At 27.2% G+C, this 27344-nt stretch overlaps 3 protein-coding genes across 8 annotated transcripts in view; all 3 read right to left on the reverse strand.

Moving 5' to 3' along the window:
- The window catches only part of LOC100212665 (rRNA 2'-O-methyltransferase fibrillarin), a 10390-nt gene extending 7062 nt beyond the window's left edge, over positions 1–3328 (reverse strand). The window contains exons 1-4 of one of the 2 annotated variants that reach the window (XM_065787835.1): positions 3196–3328; positions 2967–3092; positions 2583–2606; positions 572–619 (exon numbers count right to left, since the gene is read on the reverse strand). In XM_065787835.1, coding sequence (XP_065643907.1) covers positions 572–619; positions 2583–2606; positions 2967–3092; positions 3196–3208 — 211 coding nt within the window. In that variant the 5' untranslated portion in view covers positions 3209–3328. Of the gene's footprint in view, positions 1–571; positions 620–2582; positions 2607–2951; positions 3093–3195 lie in introns of both variants that reach the window. The other variant, XM_065787834.1, reaches the window with a different exon arrangement.
- A 4518-nt stretch (positions 3329–7846) lies between these two features.
- Positions 7847–10113, reverse strand: LOC101235768 (mannose-P-dolichol utilization defect 1 protein). The gene is made up of 5 exons (XM_065787837.1): positions 9955–10113; positions 9802–9867; positions 9520–9652; positions 8344–8548; positions 7847–8197 (listed from the first exon to the last, which is right to left on the reverse strand). Exons 1-5 carry the CDS (start codon positions 10052–10054, stop codon positions 7961–7963), a joined length of 741 nt encoding a protein of 246 aa, XP_065643909.1. The 5' UTR covers positions 10055–10113; the 3' UTR covers positions 7847–7960.
- A 3806-nt stretch (positions 10114–13919) lies between these two features.
- The window catches only part of LOC100210102 (uncharacterized), a 43030-nt gene continuing 29605 nt past the window's right edge, over positions 13920–27344 (reverse strand). For all 5 annotated transcript variants that reach the window (XM_065787842.1, XM_065787840.1, XM_065787841.1 and 2 more), the window contains 5 exons: positions 26150–26253; positions 22034–22139; positions 21488–21552; positions 20956–21104; positions 13920–14027 (listed from right to left, as the gene is read on the reverse strand). In XM_065787842.1, the coding sequence (XP_065643914.1) occupies positions 13984–14027; positions 20956–21104; positions 21488–21552; positions 22034–22139; positions 26150–26253 (468 nt within the window). In that variant the 3' untranslated portion in view covers positions 13920–13983. The remainder of the gene's footprint in view (positions 14028–20955; positions 21105–21487; positions 21553–22033; positions 22140–26149; positions 26254–27344) is intronic.

The following is a 27344-nucleotide window of genomic DNA, read 5'->3' on the forward strand; positions in this document are numbered from 1 at the left end:
TTCGTCGTCTTCAATTATATACAAATTTTTATAGTTTAAAATTTATATAGCTTTTTTGATAGACAAATTGCTTTATTTTCTCAATAGATGCTTTGTAGTTTTTTTATAATGATACGCTTTATGTTCTTGAGGTCTAAGTACTTTTCCTTTCAAAGCATGGCTGCATTTAAATTCTTTCTAACTCCAGTATTTATTTTAATAGATTGTCTGTTTTTGTAACTTTATATTGCTACAAAATAAATGCAACTGTGGATCGAGAAACACCAGTCAATTTTGAAATGCCAGCTTGTGGCAATGGAGGATATTGAAGAAAAATAAATTTTTTTCCGACTTGATAACAATAATAACCAATGTATTACTTTTAGAATCAAGCAACAACACACTAGCTTCCATATTCAAAAAAATTTGTTAAGTAGTTTTTGAGTAATTAAAGAATAAAATAAATTAACAATTAAGGATGCTGAATTTCATAGCATTCAACCAATATGAATTTTTAACCGATTTGGAATTCCCCTGCTACACATGTAGAACTGCTAAAATTTATATTAAACACTAAATAACTATAATCTACCTTCATGTCTATGCGGTTCAATAACAGTTTTCTTTCCTCCTCGCATGCCTAAAAAAATTAGTTAATTTTTTTTATATACATTAGTATATATACTCATACATGATCAAATATATAGGTACTAAAGATGCAGATGCATCAAGCATCACACATAGAAATTATATATTTAGAGTTTCTTGACTATGAGGATAATGCAGAAAAATATTTTTATATAAACAATTAGTATTTTAAATAAAATTGTTTAATCTTTTTTTGAAAATAATTTGTTTTTATTTAACATCTTTTTGTTATTGTTAATAAAATATTAATAACATTTTTATTAGCTATGAGGTGCAATACTCAACATATATTTATGTAAAGAACTTAAAATAGTAAGGCGAAATGCATTTATTATATTTTATTTTAATCAGAATAATAGAAATTCTGCGATTTTCACTTAAAACTTTTTGCCTACTTGAATAGCCTACAAGATTAAAAACATCATTACAACTATTCTAAAAAAATCATATTTTAGTTGAAACAAATTCAAATATGATTATTTATGATATAAAAAGGTCTAAAAAATGAAACATTCCACCAATAGTAAATCTTTTTATGTAACCAGAAGTAGTTCTTTTTTTGTTTAAACAGTAGTAGTTCTTTACAAAATTTACAAAAAAAAATTACACCAGTCTTCATAACAAAACAAAATTTTTTTAGTAGTCCTTAGAAGACAAAATTATTTCTCGTTAGGTGTGTAATTAATAAAAAGTCTGTGTACAGTGATGTATCCAATAGTTACTTAGGCACACAGTTAAAAAATAGTTTCACATGTCAATAGAAATTATACCGGTACCAGTATGCATTGCATTTATTGTTTATTTAGAACTTAATTTTTTTATTACTTTTTTTCCCTTGATGAACACAAATAAGCTACAATTAAAAACTTATATAGATTTATAGATATTAGCCATGTATGTTTTGTTTATGGTTTAATAATTCAATATTCACAGATTTTTTTAAATTCGGTGAATGACAATTTTATCCATTATCCAGTAGTATCAGGTAAACTGATACTACTTATATGTGAATGAAGTAGCCGTGGTTGATATTAACTTGCCAAATATCCTTGGCAAATTAATAGCAACCACGGCTCTTTCATTCGCATATAAGTATAAAAACAATTTTTAGTTATGTTTTCACTTGAACAAAAATTATGATAAACAGCAAATAAAGTTTTGTTTGATTGGTTGCATCGGTTGTTTTCTTTTTATCGAAAACACATGATAATGGATCAACGCTAGATTTTTATTAGAAAAAAAAAGCAAACATTTTTTTACATAAAATTTTTTTGTAACTGTAAAATTTTTGTTATAAAAATATTTGCGACAGTTTTATATACAATGAAATAATGTATGTATTTAATAAATATTTTTAAGATGATTATGCAATAATTGTAAAATTTTAATTAAACTTTTAAACAAGGCAAAAAATTTAGTTTTAATATATATATAAACACACACATATATATATATATATATATACATATATAAACCCTCAGAATTAGGAAAAATAAAGTCGGCAATAGTTTGCTGACCTTAATCTTTTAGAGGTCGGCAAAAAAAATTGATAAAAGTCTTACCATAAGACATAGAAACAAAGTTGACAATTTTTTGTCAACCTCAAACACTTTTAGGTCAGCAGTTAGGTTGGCATTGCCGAATGCTGACCCTAATTCCGAGGGATATATATATTAAAACTAAAGTTATACATATGCATAACTAAATGTATATATATAGCCTTGTAAATATATATAGCCTTGGATGAAGCATCATTGATGACACCATAATGAAAGGAAAGTTAAGGAGGCAGGTCTTAACTTTCCTTTCAAAAGCCTCTGAAATTTGGCTTTTCTTAAAATATGGCAAATAAATCAAAAATAATGCACATTTAAATACACGAAAGTATGTAATACTTTTAAATAACAATTACAGAATGTAATAGAAATAAATTAAATGAAATAATAAAAAATTACCTCCACGTCCACCTCTTGCTCCACCTAAATAAGTTTTAAAAAGTGTATATCAGACAAAGCAGAAAACCCAAACAAAGCAAACAACTTATACTTTACATTAACAGAAAACTAAAACAAAAGTTTAGAAATAGATTATAGTTGATATGATGTAATGTTTTAGTGCAGTTTTGAAAAAAGTGATTACTTTTAGTCCTTCATTTTCATGCAAGAATTACATTGAGAAAAGAGTCTCTTTAACTTACATTGAGAAAAAAGTTGTTTTAACAAAAACTCATAACCTTACTTTGGATTTAATTTATTAAGTTATTTACAAAATAATTGTAAAAAGGGTGTAAATATTCAATTAAAAAAAAATCAATAAATGATTACCTCTTCCAAATCCACCTCTTCCTCCACCACCTCTACCTCCTCCTCTATCTCCTCCTCCACCTCTTCCACCTCCACCTCTTCCACCTCCACCTCTTCCACCTCCACCACGTCCAAAGCCACCGCCACGACCACCTCCAAATCCTATGAAAAAAGGAAATAATTACATTTTTACAAATTTAATTTTAGGTCCTACTTAAAAAAAAAAAAATATATATATATATAAACAAATAGTAAACTATAATACCTGGTCTGCCCATATTTTTATTTGATTAAGGTTTTCTTTTATTAGTTATCGCTTCCGATTTTGGTTTTTTTGTAGTCTCGTGCACTAGAGTATCATGCGTTGTATGAATTGTTACGTTACAGACGAATAAAAATTACGTTTCTGCGTTTTAAAAAAAAAACGCAATGTGCTGCGTTTACCCGCGTAAGCGTTTATATTTGTGAAATATAAAGTTAATCGTGCCAAATCTCATTCAAAAACTTATAATATAATAATTATATACATAATTGTTATGTAATTTATAATAAGAATATATCATGGCTAAGGCCACCAGGTGACATGAGCTAACCCATTTTTTTTCTAAAGGACATTTTTTTTTGTTGTTTAGAAATTTTATGATAGAGGATTTTTTTTTTAGAAATTGACGATTGCGTCCTCTTAGAAACCCGTGTCGTTAGCCCTGTTTATAACTTCTAATACAATATAACCTTAATAATATACTATAATATGGTATGATATAATATGATAATACATAGTTTTAATATGATAATATATTTTATATATGATATAATATGGTATAAAATTTTTAATACAAATATAAGTTGATTGGTTTTTCAGAAATGTAAAAACTATTTTTTTTTCAAGAATTGAAAAGCTTTTTTAAGTGTTCGGGATGAATGAGTGTTGTTACTCAATCTTAATTTTAAAACAAAAATATTTATAAATTTGAAAACAGTTTATTTAAAAACTTGGTTCAAAGTAATTTGAATCAAGTTTAAAAAAAAAATTTCCAAAGTAAATTTTGCATAGAAGAGAAGGCAGGCTACAACTTTTTGAGTATTTGCCTGAAGCAATACATCTTTTGTATAACAAGTTGTAAGTAAACCGATTTTACAACATTTATTTATTAACCATATTAGTTTGTAAGCTGTTTTAACAATTAAGCATTGCAAAAATTTATGTTGTATCCGAAATGTAAAATCCATAATTAGTTCGCATAACTGCAAGATTTTTACAAGGTGACACAAATCAGAATATAAGAACCTTTAACTAAATTGTAAAAACAGCTTGCCCGTTAAACAATAATGTTCAATAAATAATACAGTTTATTGTACCACTGTAACTACGGAAAATCCTAATCCTAAAAGAAAAGTATATATTGTTATCAGTGAGACACTATTCAAGTTAAGATACGCAAATCATTTAAAATCTTTTAATGCAGTAAAGTATAAAAATTATACCAATTTTTTTAAGGAGATTTGGATTTTGAAAAATAAGGCCATGAAACATACAATAAATGGAACCTAATAACTAAAATTTGCAACCTCTGCTTTGATAAAAAATTTGAAATATTTTATCATAATTGGATAAAATACGTCTTTTTTACATTACGCCAGAATTCGTTCTAAGGGGTCGTCCATAAAGTACGTACGCTTTTTTCGCCCACCCTCGCTCCCCCTCCCTGCATTTTGCAATACTCTTTTTTGAGTAACCTCCACCTCCCAAAAAGTACCTACGCTTTTAACCTATTTACCTAACATTTTATAAAATTTTTTTAATTTAGTGTCTCCTTTCTTTTATAATTGACCCACTGCCCTCCCATCTCATATATGCCAAATATTATGCTTTTTTAATATTCTTTTTTAAAACTTACATAAATTTTTTTTTGTAAGTTTTAATTTGTGTAACTTAAAATCAATTTTTTTTTTTTAAGTTTTCTTTCTGATTATATAATATAATAAATTTTAACAAAGTGCCTCAAACATAATATTGACAAAATGAAAGCCTAAGCTTTTTGTTTCAAAATAATATACAATATAGAATATAAAAGAAAGAAAGAGACTCAAAGAAGACATGGATGATTAGACTATTACCTCAAACTTTTCATAGAGTCCCTTCGACAACCTTTTTTTAAAAACTACTTTAAATATGACACCTGTTGTTTTTTGAAACAACAGAATTTAAAAAATACACACACACACACACGCCCGCCCGCCCACACGCCCGCCACAATTTAGAAGATGCATGTTATTTAAATCTTTTATACTAGTATTTTACATTTGATTCCGAAATAATTGGCTTTGAATCGTTATAGAAAAATTTGTATTTTTAGAATTTTTCGTATCTGAATATTGGTCTTGGCTAGCATTTGACCAATGATTATACTTTTGAGAAAATCTAAACAAAAAATATTGGAAAAAACGTTTTGGTAGTAAGTAATCAATAATTAGAAAACCTATGCATAAATATTAGGATCTATAAAGAGTTTAATTTAACTATATCTAGGAACTTCATTATTTTCGTTACATGGGTAGCATTATCTAGTTTATTTAAGTAATTTAATGCTTTACATGCATGGTTTTGTAAGTTTTTATAAGCTTTAGAAGAACACTCACTATACAACAGTAGATAAGGAGGGAAATTTTAATCATGCTAGCTTCTTCATGTTTTCTAATGAGTAGAATATTAGTCTCTGCACCAAGATGTGACTTGGAAGCATTAAAAACTCTTATAAGCTAAAGAAATCTCTTTGCTCAAAAAATGTAAAGATCTTGAAAATGCTCTAATAAAAAACTTAAATCCTCGCACCTGGTATTTTGATGAACAAATAGTTGTTCTTGCGTTAGCAGACAAAGATCTGCCCGATAACACAAAAATAACCCTCGATAACACAAAGATAACCCCCAATAACACAAAGATAGAAACAATAATTCAAGTAACTTACGACTGCACTGAGAAAAATATTCATCTTATTCAAGACAACGTTTTTGCAAGAAAGTCTGAAGATCTAAGGCAAAATATGATGCTTGCAAGAAGAGAGGAGAAAAAAAAGATGCCCGCTAGTGTTTCTGAAAAAACGTTTATTGAGTAGAAAAAAATTTATAAATACAAAATAAGAACTTTGCAGACTGGTTTTTGGTAACTCTGAAACAATGATTTTTAATTGCTATTATTTAGATTAGCATAGCTTTTAGGGTTGCCGGATCAAATCCTCTTCAGTTAAGCAGCCGTGACGCAGTGGTTAGAGGGCTTGCTTTAGAAGCATGAGATCCAAGGTTCAAAACGAACTCTGCACATATTTTGTGCATCGGTAAGGTAAGAGGCATGAACTTTCTAGTTAAATGCTCTTTCGCGGTGCTTTATGGCAAGACCGTTAGGTTTCCTAATAAAAACTTTTTCTGATACTGTTTTTTTTTTTTCCAATATTTTTTTACAGTTTTTTTCCCAATATTTTTTGACTTTTTGTGATAAGTAATGGAAGTTTGTGTACCAACCTAGCAAACGTTCTATAACGGAATTTTAGTGGACCAATACAAGCATTTTGAGTGGCCGCTCTAGTTTTACTCATCGGTTACTCGGTGGACCTTTATTCGCAGTTGCCAAAGCGGCTAGCTAATTACTAGCCACTATTAACATTTCAGAAAGTTATTGGCTGGCCATTTGTAGCAGCTGCCACTTATGCTCCACTAAGTAACTGATAAGCAAAACTCCTACAAACTCCTCGAAATTGCCAATATAGGTCCACTGTAAATCCACTAAAACAAAGTTTGCTGGGTAGGGTTACCCCACTTTATTTGAAAACTATAAAGTTCTCAGTTATGCTTTTCAGTCATATAATTAGTTGAAAAATTTTTAATTTTTTAGTTCTACTTTGATTCTCAAAGAACGTTGCTCTCTGAGAATCAACGTCAAGTTATAATCGGAAAATTTTTTATGGTCTAATGTAAATTTTTGCCGCTGGTATCTTAGATTGTTTTATAACCCTAGCGGAAATGCAATTTATATATTACATTATTTGTTACTAAATGCGCTGTTCAATATATTTTCTCTCAATCCAACTTCGTTAATAGATGTTCAATGTACTAAATGCAATGTTCCCTCCCAATCCAAGTTTGTTAATAGGTTACATTTTTGCCATATAAGGGTTTCTCCGATAGAGAATTCGTTTGATAACGAGGTAGATTGTTGAATTTGAATTAGTTCAGTGCGTTTTTTTTCTCAGTGGTTTTGGGATTACCATTTTACGCGAAGACTTATTTTTGATTATTTTGCTTGGAATTATTAGTCAATTTTGTTATTTATTTAAGTGTTGCAATCAAGTGACACTAGATAAATTTGTTAAAAACATTCTAAGATTGAATTTTAAACTCCTCTACACGATGGACTTTAATGATTGAAGTCATTACCTACCTATATTAATGCAAAGTATTACATATTATATTAATATTAGGTATTAATTAATATAGAGATGTTATCATACCAGTTTCACCATTTTTATAGTCTTGGGGCCTTAAATTCAGGCATCGAAAAATCCGACCCTAAGTACACGAACTTCCCAAAGTATTTTTCCATATAAAGCGTGAAAAACTGGAAAAAATCAAAATTTGACCTAATCCTGTTACACATGCCTTGAAAGCGGAAACTCAAAAAATGATCATTTTCATGTTAATGTCAAAGAGGGCCATAGTGTTCGTCGACTTTTGACTTTAGTTACAATAGGACGTAGGCTAGTATTTATGGTACTAATGTTTTATATATATATATATATATATCAATAAAATTTAAAATATAATATTTTCCTTTAAGGAAATAAAAGTATAAAACTATTTTTTGAATAGAGAATAAAGTTTTAAACGATACTGGAGTTTAACTCAGAAAATAATAACTAAAATTTGAATTTTATCATTTAATTTAAAATCAATTAACATTCAAAATATTATAGTTAAACGTTCGGGAAATTCACTTAGAAATAACGAAAGGCGATAGAAAAGATAAGAAATTTTAACTATTGAACTTTTTTCTTTATTTTATCGGGTACAACATTCCAATACCAAAGCAATTGAGCCAAAATTACGGCATTCAACAATGATGACACCACAAACTGCAACGTCATCAACATATCACCAGTTTCCTGAAGAGACGTAAGAACACGTGCTAGCCCACCAACAGTTATTAACAATGTTGTTACAAAAGAAAGTTGCCCGGTGTGACCCATCGAGTAATTATCAACTATTTGAAGAAGCTTAAATAAAAAGAATTTTTTTTTTGTGTAAAAAGATTGAAAAAAAAAATTATTATAAAAGTTCAATTAAAAGAAAACAACACTCATACAAGGTAAAACTTAAAAATACTTTTTAGTAATGTATATAAACAACTTAAGATACTTACTCTACCAGCTGCAATAAAAACAAGGTTGAATTCTTGCAATTTAACAATCCAATAAATAGGTACAATCGGCGTCGAAAGAAAGTATGTTATTCCACAATATATTGGAGTAAATATAAACGCTGCAAAATACTTCTTATTATAATAATTAATTAGAATGACTAAAACACCATTTTGTACAGCCAAAAACAATGCTTCACCCCACGAACTAAATATTAAAGAATATTTTTAAATTATGTTAAAGTCAAACTTAAAATAGATTTCGAGACAAAAATATAAATACTTTGCAAGGGTCATTAATTCTTTCATAACTCGTAAATATAGGTATTTCCAAGGTCGTCAAATCTCTTTTCAAAACTTTTTTCAGTTACACTCTGATCATTTTTGCCTCAATTGAGTTTACATTTTAGTGACACTCTATTACTTTTGTCGTAAATCGACTTCATTTTAGTGAGACTATTTTTGTAGTCAATTAACTTGACATTTTAGTTATTCTTATCGACAACTTTGACGTCCATCTATCGGCAACTTTGACGTCCATCTATTAACATTTTACTTACGCAAGTAGAAAAAAATCACGCTGCATGAATACTATATCGTATTAATTTCAATTTAGTAACAGTCTTGTCAAACTATTACTAAAATGGGTACAGCAGTATCTAACCTAGACCCAAACACACGAACTACTAACAGAATTACCTTTGATACAGTATTAGATACAACATATAGATACAGTATAGATAAAAATATTCTTTTTAAAAAACTTTTATTATTACATATCTTTTATTATTACATATCTTTTATTATTACATATTTCTTGTTAATGTTAATTGCTACAATTACTATAATTGCATACTTTTTTCATTACTAAAATAATTTTTTTATTACCTAAAAATCATAAATTTTATGTTTCTTTATTTATGCATTTTTCAGATAAATGGGTTAAAAATTAGATGCAACAAATTGCATTTCACTTTCATTACAACCTAATATTATATATATCATTATTATTAACTTATTAAATAAACTAAGCAAGAAATAAAGATGACTTGAAAATAAAAACATTAACATAAACAGTAAACTTAAGTGTTTAAAATAGATATTTTACTGTTGCAAACTTACTACTCCAAAATATTTTCTAAAAATGCGAGTGTAAAATATATTTACAAAATAACTCACCTAAAAGGAAACTTTTTCTGAAAAGCATACGTTATAGAGAATGTTGACACAGCTAATTCCGAAAGCAAAGAAATAATATTTAATCCTTCGCCACTTTTCGCTTGAAGTAATTTTATGATTTGAGGAACTTTTACTAAACGAAAAAACTTTATTTTTTTACTTTATATCAATTTTTTTATCAATAAAAGATTAAAAAGAAAAATAATTGAAACATATCAAAAATGATTTAAACATATTTTTTATCAATTAAAGATATTTAGAAAAATTATGATTATATCTTACCTATCATTGATCCAACTATAATAACACATCCTAGTCCTTTGGTAATGGCAATTTTTAAACAAGGCACTAAATAGAAAATATTTTTTATAAGCAACCAAATATTACAAAAAATGGAAAAAATAAATAAATTTGGAAATAAATAATAAAACACACCATTTAAAATGTTGAATTTAACAAAAAACTCATCATGACATTCTTCTGATATCAACATCAACACCAAAGGAGTAAAAAAATATGTTATTAGGACAGCCATATTTTTTATTTTATTTTTATACTAAAACTGTAAAATTAAATAAATCAAAATTAAAAAGAATAACAAAAAAATTTATATTAAAGAAATATCAAGGTTTTATTGCAGAGTTTAGTATCTTTGCTGAAACTTTTCTACCCATTTCAGTATCTCTTCAGAATATACATCAGTACACACATACATGAAGTGCATCTAATGAGATCTCACTGAAACAGCCATAGGTAGTGAATAAAGTACATACTTCAACTCCAATTTGGGTTGGGGAAAAAAGTACCTAGACATGAAAGATCAAGAAAAGATGAAGTTTAACCCCATCACTTTTTGTAGGAAAAAAAAAAAACTTTTTTAACATAGGGCTGTACCGGATTTAACTTTTTCAGATCCGACCGGAGCCGAATTTGCGGGATTTCTACTGACCAATTCGGTTGGAGCTGGAGCCAGATTTCAAAACAAATTTACAGGAGCTGAAATCCTGTACATCCCTACTTGATACTAAGAATGGTCAACAATATTTACCATTCTCAATACCAAGTGACAACTATTTTCTGTTAAACTTCATTCATTTTCAAACATTCATTTTCTGTTAAACATCCCTTAAAATTTTTTGTTAAGTTGATGTTTGAAATTAGGCTTAGCTAATTAAATTGTAAAGAAATGTAAATATAGATACCATTACAAATATGGAGTTTATAGAATATAGAATTACAAAAAACATTGATTTGTATAAATAAAATATTAAGTATTCATGCAAACACGGGCAAATAAATATCTGACCAAAATTCAGAAATCTGGATAAAATTTTGCCTGATTTGCTATCTTTTTGCCGGAGCCGGATTTCGGTCAGAGCAGCAGCCAAAGCTGAAATTGGGTACAGCTTTAGTATAATATAATAGTGTCATGCAACCTCAACTTGCAGTATATATATATATATATATATATATATATATATATATATATATATATATATATATTGATATTTAAGGCTGTTTTGTTTTACAATGATAAAACAAAACTCATAATTGTAAAAGAAAGCTCAATATTAAAAAAATATTTCAAATAGAGCGATATACATTTATATATTAACGAAGAAAAAATAACATGTATATAAAGATATACATCTATATAAAGTTAAACATATATAGAATATATATACACTCAATTCTCTTTATAACATCAAATTTTTTCTTTCATATTTTATTGAAAATAAAAAAAATAAATAACATAAACAAAACTTAATATTTCATTAAAAACATAAGTAACATAAGAAAACTTAATTTGAAATCGTATTAGAAAATTGTACATAGTGAATTTTTATCACATCACTTGTCGCTGTCTGATAATGTACGAATACATTTGTGAACAGGTGCAAAAGTTCTCGGTAGCCAGACATACAAAATTTCAGCTCACGTTGAAATTTTAAGGCGTGTTCTGAATTGTTGTCATTCACAAGGAAATGATGTTCTAATTTATTGGAAAGTTGGAGATCTTCTCGAATTAAATTTGCAGTGAGTGGGGCAGGTTCTTCTTCTGGTTCATTATCTTTTTCAAAATCTTTGATAGCAACTAATTCCACACTTTCCAAAATGTCATCATCACTTAGGGCTTCGTCCACAAGCAATTTTTCAACATCGTTTTCACCAAAAGTATCAAAACTTTATCCACCAATTTCTTTTGCCAATGAAATAGTTTCTGATGATATGTTTGTTATTTTATTTGACTCACTTCTTTTTGATACGCATTCTGGCCAAGCTACTTTCCAACATGCATTTAATGTTTGTGGTCTTATTTCAGCAATTGCTAAGGCAGAATGGTTTATACAGTCCAAAATATTAATTTTTTTCCAAACTTCAGTAACTGTGGTTGGTTCTTTTTCAAGTTTATCAAAAATGAATTGAAAAGTGAACTTTTCATAATATTTCTTAAAGGTGGAAATAATTCCCTAATCTAATGGTTGAATAAGGCTGGTTGTATTTTGAGGGAAAAAAGCTAGTTCTATGTTTGGATGCTCTAAATTTGCATGACCTGGTGCATTATCAAGAATTAATAGGATTTTAAATTCGAGACGCTTCTCTTTCATGTATTTTTTGACTTCTGGTACAAAGCATTTATCGAACCATTTAGTGAAAATAGCAGTTGTCACCCAGGCCTTCTTGTTTGCCATCCAATGTACGGGCAGTTTTTTTAGATTTTTTTCCTTTCAATACAAGCAGCGGTTTCAACATTCGATCTCCAGATGCATTACTGCAAAGCAAAAAAGTAACTGGATCTTTTGCAGCTTTAAAACCACTTGCAGTTTTTTCGGACTTTGCAATGTAGGTACGGGTTGGCATCTTTTTCCAAAATAATCCAGTTTTGTCTGCATTAAAAATTTGATCGGCACAATATCCGCCATCTTCGATAATTTTGGCTAGTTTTTCAGGATATTTTCTAGCAGCTTTTTCGCCGGCAGAAGCGATATCACCTTTTATCTTCAGGTTATGAAAAGAATATCTTTTTAAAAAACCAGTAAGCCATCCTGTGCTGACCAAAAATTGTGCATTATTCCCATCTGAAGATGTAGATGGCTCCGATTTCTTCAACTACTTGTAAAATCGAAGAGCTTTCTGTTTAATTAAATGCCCATCTATTGGAATTCTTTTTTGATTTAAATCTTCAATCCAAATTGCGAGCGCTATTTCTGTTTTTTCTATTAGGGTGTCTCTTGAGTATGATGAAAATTTAGCACTCAAATTTGTACCAGAAATGACAGATTTTCTTATTGCCGCTTCTTTTTTTTTTTATTGCTCTAACTGTAGATTTGCCCAAATTAAAATGTTCAGCTATGGCTGTAGATCCTTTTCCTTTTGCCAAACGATCCAAAATTATAACTTTTTTTCAAAGGAAATTGCACTCCTCTTCTGTTTTTGTTCTTTGTTATTATTATCACACATTTTTCTAAAATCAACAATGGAATTTAAAGAAAAAATTCTAGAAAAGCGTTAAAAACTTACAATTCCTTTGAAAAAACTTATGTTGAAGTAAAACCTTTTTCTCAGAGTTAAGATTTCTACTGACTAATACTAATAGTAATAAATAGCTGCAAAGAACATTACAATTTACACATAATAAAAAATATGAAAAGAATTTCAAAGCATGCTTTGTTTTTAAACGAATTATCAATTACGCACTAAGAGTTAAAAAAATTATTGATAAAAAAAATTTTCTGTTGCACCACATTATTTCAAAATCCATAAAAAAAAACGCATTAAAAGAGAATTGAGTGTATATATATATACACATGTATATAAAGATATATATCTATATAATGTTAAACATGTATAGGAATTTCTTTTAAAAACTGTGGACCTGGCACTTAAATTGTATATGTCTGTTGTCTGAAATATATTTATAATAATAACAATAATAATAATAATAATATATACATATATATATATAAAGATATACACACACATGTATATATTAGTTTGATCAACTTTACTTTTTAATATAAAATATTCACTTAGCCCAGGTTTAAAGACCATTATATTGAAATAACCATCAACATAGACTTCAGTACATAAAAAGAAAGCACTAGAAAGACATTTATTGAGGCAAATCAAGTAGGAAATAATTTATAACTGCAAACACTTTTTTCGTTTTCTGATTTTTTTACTTTGTCTAGATTAAAGTCAGGATTTTCAAAAGTAAAATGAGAAAAATATATTAGTACAGTGTTAATCTAACTAAATCTAACTAACAATGATAATTTATGTCATAATGTTAATTAATGTTTATTTTTAACTATAATAATATATTTTTTAATATTTAACTTAATATGTTAATTATATTAGTCTGATAAAATTATTCTTGATTTGAATAAATAACAAAATTATAGTAAAAATCTTTTCTTTATATACATATAAACACATAAGTAGCAAATACATTTAAAACAATCATCTGGTGTTGGCCAAAGCAGCAGTTAGAAACTTTATATAAACTAAAAAAAATATATATATATATATAAAAAAAAAGACCACTAATTAAAAAATTAAAAAAAGTAAAAATAAAAAAAAACGGTTACAATGCAACTATATATATATATATATATATATATATATATATATATATATATATATATATATATATATATATATATATATATATATATATATATATATATTTATATATATATATATATATATTTATACAAATATATATTTATGCAAATATATATGTATATATAAATATATATATATATATGGGCAATTCCACGCAAGTGACGGTCGTAACATTTGACGCGTTTTCAGCCATTAAAAATGAACCAAGAATGGTATTTACATGAAAATTTCCAGAAATGTTAAATACTATTATATAATTTAGTATTCAAAAGTTAAATTATTCAAGTGTTCAATTTATTTGAAAAATCAACTCAACGTAGCGTGACGGTCGTAACGCTTACTTTTTGACAAATCTAAACAAATAAACTTTGTCAATCTTTATGCAGCCATCTACACAGAGAGAAAAAAAATCCTTTGCTGTGTTCTTTAATTACACATTGAACTTACTATATGGTAAGTTTCATAGTTTTCGCTTGAAGTTTTCCATGAATTTTATTAAGTTTTATGTCGTGACGGTCGTAACTGTGACGGTCGTAACGAAAAAGCCAAAAATGAAAAACAACAAATAACGCAATAAATGAAACAAAAAAAGATAAATGTCTATAAAAACCAATTAAATTATGTTAAAAAATATGAACTTTATAACATTATCAAGGTTATCCATGGTGATTCTTCAATACTGGGATCGTTTTATTTGGAGTAGGCAACGAACGCTTAATGCTATTTATGCTCCCTGTTTTTTTTTGTTTTATTAACTCTATTTAGTATAGCTCAATATCTAGGAGTATGTACTTTCATACGACTCGCAAATATTTTGCGGAGCCGGGAATCCAATATAGGAAAAAAATATCTTAGACAAGTAAATTTTTTTTACTAATATATAAATTTTAAAATAGTTCCGCAACCCCATTACAAAATATTAGAGAATTTTGAAACCAAAAACTTTCCATTTTTTACTTGCCAGAAATGCATTTTGGTAATATTTGTAACGGCTTTCGCTTTTTCTATTTTTTCAGATATTAAGGCCCACCTTAGATTAATATCATCTGTGTTGATAAGTCTAACATAAGTTTTGCACCCATTTGATGCTAAGAGAAAGTCTTTAGCGTTTAAGACGATCACTTCACGAGATTTTACGCTGTTCCAAACAAATCGCTTTAATGACCCTCCTACCCCATCAACTGCTCCTTTACCGTGAGAGGTAGCAAAAAAGTTCCATTCTATACTTTGAAAATGATATTTCACAGAGCAATGTTGTATGAATTTGGCCATGTATCTATTTTTGAATTGAGTGCATGGACCATCACTCCATAATATAACTTTTTTTAAATAATCAATGCAATAGAGGTCAAATATTTCACTTAAGTATGTTGTAGTGGCGCGTTTTGTTTTATCATTATCGTCGGATATTATTACAAATGATTTTGACTCTAATTGGTAGCGATAGATTACAACTGTAAACAAGGTAATAGTTGACTGCGACCAATAAGCAGCTTGAACAGCATCCTGATAACCACATGTATAGTTTTGTGAATAATCAAAGTGTATCAAAATTTGGCCTGGTTCGAGATTTTCTTTTTGACTGCGGTATTGCTCAGACTGGTGCTTTTTAGTGAGATGATGCTCAGTAAACTCTGGTAAATAGTCGCGGAAATGTTTAAAAGTATCTTTTATGTTTTTTTTATGTTGACTAAGTACACAGCGATGATCTTCTTTAATCCACCATTTATAGGTGATTAAGGTATTCATGTCTCCGATTTCGGGCAAAGAAACTTTCAATAGTTTACTATCACAGCACAATGAACATTTCATTATCCAACATTGGTACGTTGGGGGCTTGCACAATACATAATTTTCTAACCATTTATTGCAATACAAAGGAAAAGGTATTTTACTTGCCAAAGCAGCACACAAATAAGTAAAATTACTGTGATAAATACAACCACATGTTTCAAGTGGTGTATCTTTGCACGTAAGAATGTATGTTGGCCTTAATTCACAAAACTTACTCAATTTAATTTTTTTGTCAGCATTCTCCTCACAATACAGTTGATGCAGCTCCTTCAAATTCATAACTAAGTAGCGTTTTTGAACTATTTCTCCGTCAATTTTCATAAAGTCTTTTCTTCCAGGAGACATAACTGATATATCTTTTCTTTCATAAAATACTTTTACTTTTTTAATTTCTTCTGATGTAAAGTGAACTCGATGTGTTTCTTTAGCAGTGCATAGGCCATATTCAGCACCCAACTGCTCTAAAATAGTTCGTCTTTTATTTGGAGATTTTGGAAGAGCCTGTTTTGTCCTAAATATGTTATTTGATATAAAAGAACCCAAATTATGTGTAAGCAATTATATTAAAAAATATATGTTAATATAATAAATACTTGTTTAATGCCTTTCTCATTGACGATTTGCAGTTATAAGAATTGTCTTGCGTAGAATTTAGACTGACGTTAGTTATGAAATCAAGTTTTTTTTTCATTCTTAGCCTTTGGTTGCGAACCTTCGCTTGATTTTTTTGTTTGTTTTCTTTTCTTGGTGTCAATAACTGCCTCCTTTGATAACTTCTAATTCTTTCTTTTTCTAACAAAGCTTTTCTGTTTCTTGCTCTATAAGCTTTCGATCTTTCAGCATCTGATTTTGGCATTTTAAATATGTTATTAAATATAACGGCTGCTGTTTATGATATATGCTCCGTTATATATTTTAAAAAAACCCACGAAATGTTGTAAATAAAAAAACAACCGCGAAATCGATTAAACCAAAAAGTTGCAGGGCAAACTATAAACAACGTTTAATCTAAAAAAAATTGCCTTTTTGTTAAAAAGTTTTTATTTCTTAAAAAAAAATTATTTACATCAATTTTTTGAAAACAGTTACTTATGGTTTCAAAAAAAACTTTAACAAGTTTAGTAATAAAATGAATAAACAAACTGCAAATTAAACAATAAACAAAGTTGATTAATATTATAACTTGGTTTAAATGACGTAAATAGTTTGAAATGGATTATATCGTTTGCGCTTAAACTTTTATTTTTTAAGTCAAGAAGCCGTTACGGAAAAGCAAACGTATCGTGATGGTCGTAACGTACTTAGTAATATGTTGAAAGGGTGATTTAAAGCATTTTAATGTTTTTTTTTTGAAACGATGATAAAATATGTATGAGTATCTTTACTTTTACCATGGTTGTAGTTTTAAAAAGTTCGATACGAAGGATAGAAAAAGCTTTTCGACTTTTTTTTGTGACGGTCGTAACGTCTTGTTTTCATTAATATGTTCTTCTTATAGACCTAGTTAGAGTTCGTTTTTATAAAAAATATTATGCATAATGCTTGATTTTGCCTTTTAGTCAAACTTAAAAGTAATAGTTATTTAAAAAAACAGCACTGAAACTTTTTTCAACGCTTCACAACATAACTATATATAAACGTCAAAAAATGCTCATATAACCCTTACAACTTTAAGAGTATGTTATAGTATGATAAAATTATTTTTTTAATAAATTTTTTTCTTAAAAGTATTCTTAAATAGTTGGAAAATAAATTTAATGAAGTTATTATAAGTCGCCGAGAATTTTTTTTTTTTTTTTTTTTCCTCTTTTACGTGGAATTGCCCATATATATATTTATATACATAAAAATATCTATATATATATATATCTATTTTACATAGCAACATAGTGTTAATTTATTTTAATTTTACGTAGAATGTATAATTTATTTTAATTTTACGTAAAATGTGTGTGTGTGTGTGTGTGTGTGTGTGTGTGTGTGTGTGTGTGTGTGTGAGGTGATTAAAAATAAATATGAACATTACATTATATTATATTATGCTTACTTATTTAAGAACATGGAGTTTGATCTCAGACTGACAAAAGTTCTTTAAAGCTGCATTGCAACAGAGTTAATAGACTTAACTGGTTTGGAAACTTAGAATTTTGCATAAAAAAATATTCGTTATGCAAAACACAGTTGAAATTGTGATACATAACTATTTTGACTTGTTGATTTATACTTATTGGTTTTGTCATCATAATGAAAAAAATGTTTTGCAAGATTATGCTAATATACAATGATAAATTATTAGGCTCACTCAATAGCCTGCTGCTGGGGGCTTTAGTACATATCTATAGACTTTCTTATAGCCTGCTGCCGCAAAGCAACGCCACTACATCAACTGAGGGTCTGGCATGATGCAGCAGTCTTTTCTTTTATTATTCTACGTCTTTTTTTGAAAATGCTGTTTGATATACACACACATATATATATATATATACATATATATATATATACATACATATATATATATATATATATATATATATATATATATATATATATAAATTAGCAGAAAACCACTAATCAAACTTTTATCATTTAAAACTGTATCGTCAATTAAGACTCATCAAAAATAATTGTTCAAATTAATAAAACTTCAACTTATACCAAATATTAAATTATAGGAAGTCAAGAATGTCTTGTCTCTGGATATGCTGATACTATTATAAAAAGAATTCTTTAGAATTTTTTACTTCTGCTTTTTTTTTTTTAATTTTTTTTTAATATATATTTTTAAAGAGGAAAAGATTTAATATCATTATTTTTTGAGCTCACTTATTTTTATAATTTTTTAGGAGAAACTTTTTGTGCCTGCATTTAGAAAAATTCCCATTTTTTGTTTATTAAACATTCTTGGTTCACATGTGTAATTATTTAAAATTTTTCTTGTAGACATAATATGAATTTTATTGGAAATATTACTAATGCAGGTGCTGTTTTAAGGATGGACAAATTCAATAAAAAATCATAAATATTTTTATCTTTTAATTTCCATATGTATTTTAACAGCATGGTGTCTTTTGAATACTTTTTATTTTCAAAGAATTGTTTACGTTTGGCAAAACGTTTTTTCCATTCAACCTCTGTACATTCTTAGAGTAAACAACAGATTTGTAACACCAGATTTTTGGATAAACATTTTCAACTCATTGGATGATTGTTTTTTCGTTTACAATTAGAACTTTCAACTTCTTATTGCTCTGTTCTTTTAGGAACATAGAGCACTCTATTTTGAAGAATTTTTAAAACTATTTGCATATATATATATATATATATAATATTGTGCACAGTAATTATATGTATGGAGATTAATAAATATCCGTTAAACACATTGAAATTCAGCACCTTTTAATGGTTAATAACTCAAAAACTACTTCACAATTTTTTTTAATTTTTTTGCACATGGAAGCTAATGTATTGTTGTTTGATTGCAATGGTAATAAGTATTGGCTATAATTGCTATCAAATTAAAATAAGTAAACAAATATTAAACCGAAAGAAAGTTTTAGAAAATTTTCTTCAAAATCTTTGATTGTCACAAGTTGACATTTCAATTGACCGGTGTTTCTCGATCATCAGTTGGATTTATTTTGCAGCGATATAAACAGACTCAATCTATTGAAAGAGAAGCTGGAAGTGGAAAAAGAAAGGATTTAAAGATAAATATAAAGCAAAATCAATCATTTGCTTCATAAAGGCAAATCCATGTCAGTCGCAAAGAGATACATGATTCATAAAACTTTAAACGCACATTTATATATAAAAGAATGCTTAAAGAAACGCCTTTCGCCATTTATTAAAAAGTATGAAATGCACACAAAATTTTGGCCTAATTTGGCTACAATTCACTAATCCATAAAGGCTCTAGAATGGTATGAACAAAATGGCATTGAATTTGTTCATAAGGAAGCAAATCCTCCAAATGGTCCTGAGCAGCAAGTTATTGAAAGTTATTGGTCAATTATAAAAAGAATCTTAAAAAGCAAGAAATTAGCTACAAATAAAAAGTTTTTCAAGAAAAAATGGATAAACACCTCAATAAAAGTAACTCAAAGCAAGATCCAGCAGATGATGTCAAGTACTTGCAAAGATATTCAGTTTCTATCTAAGCGTCCGATAAAAAATGTAAAAAATTATTGAAATAAATAAATGATTCAATTAGCTGCATTGTGTCAAAAAATTACAAAAATCTGTTTAGTTTTCGCGTAATTAACAATTTCATCTTGTTCAACCAATAAAAAAATTATTTTATTTAAAAAATACAATAAACATAAGTTTGTATGTTTTGTTGCGTGGACATAGGTGAACTACCTGTTTAAATATAATTTGACTTGAAGGACATACTACCAACTAGTGCTCAACACAACACTACATTGAATGACCAAATTACACAGTAGTTCAATTTTCAGAATAATCTTAATAAGTAGACTAATTGAACTTTTAATTTAATTTGTTCTAATATTGCGCTCTAATATTTCGTTCTAATATTGCAAATCACATTTGTTAAAGTTCATCTTTTAGATATTATTAATGTTTGGGTTTGTTTTGCTATAAACTAAATGCTATGCTATCTCCAAGCATATTAAACGTTTAAATAGGGTTTAAAAACTTTGGCATATAAAGTTTGCCAAGTGGTCACACATGAGCAGTGAACGTCTGAGGGAAGGAATGAAGTACATTAGAAGAAAAGCATAGTAAATGTTTAAACAGTGAGTACAGAAGCCATACAATTTACTATTACTTTGTTTTTAAGAGTTTCACTAAACTTATCACACAAGAAGTCTAAATATTATAAGCAAAAAATAGCGTTTAAAACTTTGTGAGCATGATCACGCTTGAATTACACTCTATTCTAGTTTCAATAGGTTACACAATAAAACAGGAGTTTAACTGGAGCTTCCAAACCAGCTAAGTCTAATAACTATGATTACAACATATTATGAAATAACTTCCACATATATATACCTTTTGGATTTTTATAGAAAATACAATTATTTGCACACGTATCTGGATGGGCATCCCAAATTGTAGGTCCGCACTGACATAAAGGTGGAAGTGATATTCCACTTAGACTTATTCTTTTTTTAGCTACTTCACGAACAGCTTCCATGTAGCTGAAAAAATACCACAAAAAAAATATCAGAGAAACAAATAAAATTTTAAAAAGTAAACAGCTAAAAGTATCAACAAACAACCAACTATCAGTAAACAGCCATAAGTAAATAACCAAAAGTAAACTTTTATATTATATATTTTATATATACTATAAAAAAAAATGGTCAAAAGTTTAGTATGTAATTTCATAGAGTTCAAATTTTTTAAAAATGATTTTGTTCAATTTTATCAGAAAGTATCATTCAAGCTTTATTATTGGACAACATTTAGAGACAGCTCAAAACTTAAGCTATAGATAAACTTTGCATTGTATTATTAAACTTAAAAAGGGCAAGAGATAAAAAAGGCACTTTTTTTCAAAAAGAAGATAATGAGACAATACCTTTCTAATTCTTTACTATGCTCATAAATTTTCTTTGGTTGTTCATCATTTAAACTTGTGCATTTCTAAAAGATTAACATAAAAGCTTTTGTTATTACTAAAATTTAGTTTTTTATGAATTTGATTGAATTACATTAGATGATACCTTCAATATCAAATAGTTCTTGTTTTTCTTGCTTTTGTTTCTTTTTTTTTTTTAACTTTTCTTATGATTTCCAATGGTTTCAATATTGTCATACGTTCAGAATTTATTTAACATAAATATTAAAAGTGCTGAAAATATTTTAACCTAATTTATCTAATTAGTGTTAACCCCTTTTTATAGTATGATAATTATCAGTGTATTAACTTAAACAAAAACATGATTATTAGATAAGAATTAAAAAATAAAATGAAAACATTTTAAAGACTAAAAGCTATAAATATAAAGAACCAAAAACATATAAATATTATTTTGTTTAATATAAACGTAATATAAATTTTTGTTTAAAATAAACGACATAAACTTGAATAAACAGCTTGTTAAAAATATTTAAAATGATTTACTTGAAAGTTATCAATATCTTCAATTAGAATATGATCAATCTTAGCTGTTTCCATTTTTTGTTGTCTTTCAAGAAGTTCGCGTTCTTTTTCTCTGTTTAATTTCAGTCTATAATTTAAATTAAGAAGTATATATATATATATATATATATATATATATATATATATATATATATATATATATATATATACTGTGTAATATTTTTGTGTATAATAATGTACACAAAATTCTCTTATTCATTTAACAGTGATCAATATTATGAAAACAAATGTTTTATATAATAGATCTGATATACTTAATAAATATTAAAATGAAAAAAACATAAATTTTGTTGATACTCCAAGTTTCATGCCTGGCAGCAATCATCAGCCATATATTTTTAAATCAAGAAATTAAAAAACTGTTAAAAATACAAATTAAGCAATGCAATGGGATCTGACTTCAAAAAATCAATTACATGATGCCTTAGTCTAATTTTACCCTGTCAAATCATCAAAGAAGGAATGTTGACATTTTGATATAACTTCAGTTTTTTTATTTAATAAACTGTTGTCATTGTTTGAAATAATTTCAAATTTTTCATCAAGGAATAACTTGCACAATTTTGTTGTCAAGTTATATGCTTCACATCGCCTAATTATTTTCCAATTAACCACTGGATTTAAACCAAAGAAAAAAGTTTCAAGAATTTGGGTCTAAAATTTTCAAATAATTAGAAAATGATAGTAACAAATGGAAATCACAAACTTAAAATAATAATTTTATTAATATAAGAAATAAAAACTATAAATTTTTTCAGGTGGTAAATATGGACTTACATGAAAAAATATGCTAAAAAAGAAAATGTAAGGAAGAAAAAAAAGGTTATTAAAATTTAAGTGCCACATTTTAACAATGAAAACATCATTAAGCAATTTGGTTTATTTAAGTTATAGTTTCTGTTAATGAAATGATAAATTCTAAATAAAATAATATAAACTAAAAAAAAAAGCGTTATTATATAAGGTAAAATAAAAAAATACTTACTATTTAAAAGAGAAAAAAAAAAAAAAAAAAGAGGGAAAATACTTTAATTTATTAACTTCTATTAATAACTTATTCTTTTGATATAAATTAAACTTTAAAACAAGATTTTTTATATGGATTTATATTAACAAAAGCATAATAATATTTTATAATAACAAAATCAAGTAACATTTTACAATGTTTATATTAGTATTGTACAAATACAAAAATTGTCATGCATAAATCTATCCTCAAATCAAAATTTGGTGAAGACTTACTAAAAATTTGATTATCCAAAAATGATTTTATTGTTTCCTTTATAATTTTTTCATTTTTATGTAATACTTCTATATAATTTTTTCATTTCACTTCTGTGACAGTTTGGGGCTTGCAGCAAACAAAACTCAGTTTTTACTTCTATTAAGTATTGCAATATTGTTGACATTCATATTTTAATGAATGGCATTACTCTTACAGAGTCCTCCACTATATGTCTTTTCAGACTATCATCCACTATTGAACTCTTATGGAAGCCATATAAATAATCCGTAGCAAAAATAGCATCTCCTAAGGTTTCATTTTCTTAACAGAAAATTAACAGGCTAGTTTTCCAAATGAGGCTCACTTTCTTTTAGAAAAAGTCCAAAAACACATTGTAAATGTTGTTGGACCTGCTAAGTAGTAATATAGGATAGTAGCTCAAGTTTGCAAGATTCAGCTACCATTGTAAAGCTGCATCTCTTTCTCTTCTCTACAAATACTATTATTATTGCTTCTCAAACAAGTCACTTGTTCCATTAACCAAAACTTAAATTCGCTCATTGAAAACTTGCATAACTCATCATTCAGCAAAGTCACATTCTTTTACTATGAGTTTCATGCTCAAAAAAGTTTTATTTGTCTAGCTTTTATCCACAATCTGATTTCCCATAATTCATAATTATCATCATAATTCTTGTTGAATTTTGGCATTGCTTATTTTGTCAATTTACAGGAACTTTCTAATTTTTCTGTTCTGGTATTTTTGGAATAACTACCAAGGTCTTTAGATGCAGTTTCAGTAACTCCCAAACTAGCCCACTTTCCTTAATGCTATCCTTGGTTATGATATCTTTGATGGTTGACAGTTCTTGAGAGTGTTTTTTTTCTAGTCTTGACAATGTATATACTACTGCATGAGCATTTAAATTAATATACTCCCAGTTTTGTGTTCAAAGGTATTTTTTTGTTTTGTTAATTCACAGTATGTATCACAGCTACTATCTCTTTAAAGAATCATTAATGAAGCATCAAATACTTAAAAAATTATCAAATAACTTGTGAAAAAGTTACGAGTACTTTTACATTCTTTCTCATCTTGATGATTTCCTAACACATACAACTTAAAATTTCTCAAGTCATCTTTCAAATCCATTTCTTGTGGCCTCTGTTATCTTCCAGTGCTTGCTTGTGACTTCTGTTAATTTCCAGTGTTTACTTGTGGCTTCTGTTAACTTCCAATGTTTGCTTGCTTGTGGCTTCTGTTAATTTCCAGTGTTTGCTTGTGGCTTCTGTTAATTTCCAGTGTTTGTTTGTGGCTTCTGTTAATTTTCAATGATTGCTTATGGCTTCTGTTAATTTCCAGTGATTGCTTGTGGCTTCTGTTTATTTCCAGTGATTGCTTGTGGCTTCTGTTAATTTCCAGTGATTGTGGCTTCTGTTAATTTCCAGTGATTGTTTGTAGCCATATTGAAAGTAAGAAAAAAGAATGTAAAAAAAAACTTTTTTAAAAATTTCTATAAATGTATAAAACCCTTTTTTAGACACTTTATATGTCAAACAAAGCATATATATAAAAAAAAGGAATAAAAAAACTTGAAAAACTTGAAAATTGTATGTGACAAGGACAATTTTAATAATGTTGATCAAGAATTTTCTTCTTTAGAAAACTTATTATTAATTAATTTATAAACTATAAAGACAATGAAAACAACCAAATCATATAAAACAAAACAAAGTGAATGAAACAATGTCACCCCCTTGCTTTGAGAAAGTTATTAACACTGTAACAGTAGATTTTGACAAACTTATTAAAAAATTTTCACTATTATGCCAGCGCCTTGAAATTTCTGTTGGACAGGATAACTGATATGTCAATCTTAATGAAGTAATAATATTGAAAAAAATAACACCAAACTATTGTTAGAGACTAGTATCTAAAACAAGCTATTGTTAGAGACTGGTATCTAAAATCAAATGGAAAGTAACATGTTAAGTTTATTTAAATTTATTAAAAGGCAGCAATGTATGTAACTTAATTTCACAAAAACCTAGCAATCAAGTCAGATTAGAAAGTTGACCTGAAACTAATGGATTAATGATACAGATTGTAAAATGATGCAATGCTTTACAAAAAAAATTAACCTGCATCAATGACAGTTTTTGACTGATTCAGCAAAAACAAGAAGGAAAACCGAAAGATTTTATTGGTTTTGAAGAAACAAATTTTTCTACTTTATAAGTACAAGTATTCTCTGTTGGAATTAATAAAAGAAGTTGAATGTCACGCTTATTGTATCTTAATATCACGCTTATTGTATCCTGTCACGCTTATTGTATCCTAATGTCATGCTTATCGTATCCTAATGGACTATGTTACTAAATGTTCAGTGCACCCTAATAGTTGGTTATTTAATGTATTTTCAATATTTATCAAAATTCTTTAAGTCTTTCAAAAGTCAGATGAAACTTTCCAATTGCTTTATTTAATAATTTTATGTCATGAACTCAGAATATACATACTCTGTATGTATATTCAGAATCTAAAAAACTTTTTTTTTACAATTTAGTAAATTGTAAAAAAAATATTAAACTTTATATAAAAATTTTCTGTTTTCTCTGGGAAAAAAACAGCTGCTTAAATTGAAAAATTTAATCAGTTTTCCTTTGTTTTTTAGGTTTTTTTAATTAATATTTTTGTACTTTTTATCTAAAAAACTTGATGTGTTTTTAAAAAAAGCACAGAAAAAAACAAATGTAAATTAAGTAAAGCATTCATAATTTAATAAAAAATTTAATTAAATCAATATAAATCACCCATAAGAAAATATATAACAAAAAAATTAACAACATACAATTTAATTTTTCGAGTGTAATTTTGTTGACTTTGTGCCATTTTTACTTTTTCTCTTTCTAATTGCATAAACATTTTTCTACATTTCCAATAAACTTGTTGTTTCTAAGAGAAAGGTTAACAATTATCTTGAAAATCCTCAATATATTAAATATGTATAAAGATTTGTTTCAGACTTTATTTACTATACTGTTACTATAGTTACTATAGCTAAAACAAAGCTTTTAAATTAAATTTAAAGAAGTCATTAGACTTATGCATTCTTGCATTTTCAATCTTTTTTTCCGTTAAAGACATATTGATCATTACTAAAGTCTATGAAGTTCAATGTTCTGAACTTCCCTAAATTTCCACAATTAAACATACTTGCCAGAATAACTCGAAAGCTCAAAAACATTGTTAGCAAAGTTTAGATCAAATAAAAAATCACTTCTCTAAGCTAAAAAGATCTCAATAACTTTGAACTTTTTGGACTTCATTTATTCTCTGAGACCATTATCAAAAGAAAAAAAAAAAAAAAATACACCTGAATTTCTATATACTTCTGAAAAAGAAGAATAGCTTTTTGGATCTAATTTATTTTACCAAAAGTATTAATAAATCTTTTATTATAAAAACGCTATTAATTTATTTTAAAGAGTAATATTTTTAATATGCAAAGATCTTTGTAACTTTCTTAACTTAAGATAAACAGTAAAAATGTAAATAAGAAGTTTTTGAATAATAAAAATAAATTAATAAAATATTTTAATAAACATGTCAATTTAAAATTAAAAAAGTTTTTTAACCTTTGAATGAATGAAGCTTGTGAATGACGACGTATTTTTACACATAAAAAAAAATCGATCAACTTAATTCATTTCCTCCTCATGCATACTAATTGCGCTTTTTCTTGTCTAGCACGACACTTTAAATCTGAGACTGATTTAATTTTTTTTTTTTTAACTATAATCTTATGAACCTTTAGGAATTTTAAACCAATTGGGAATACCACATTATACGAGGTGCCATCAGGTTGGCTAACACCCTGGCATACTTCTATTTAACTGAAATTCATTAAAATATTTTGTTACAAAAAGTTCAACATATTTTTACTAATATGTATGTTTATATCATTTGGTTGATAAATAAAGTTATCAACAAAATGTCTGAATTTTCTTAATACCTTTACTTTTCAAGCAAACTTCACAAGTAGA

This window comes from Hydra vulgaris, chromosome 01 (assembly GCF_038396675.1).
Source record: "Hydra vulgaris chromosome 01, alternate assembly HydraT2T_AEP".
Taxonomy (NCBI): Eukaryota; Metazoa; Cnidaria; class Hydrozoa; order Anthoathecata; family Hydridae; genus Hydra; species Hydra vulgaris.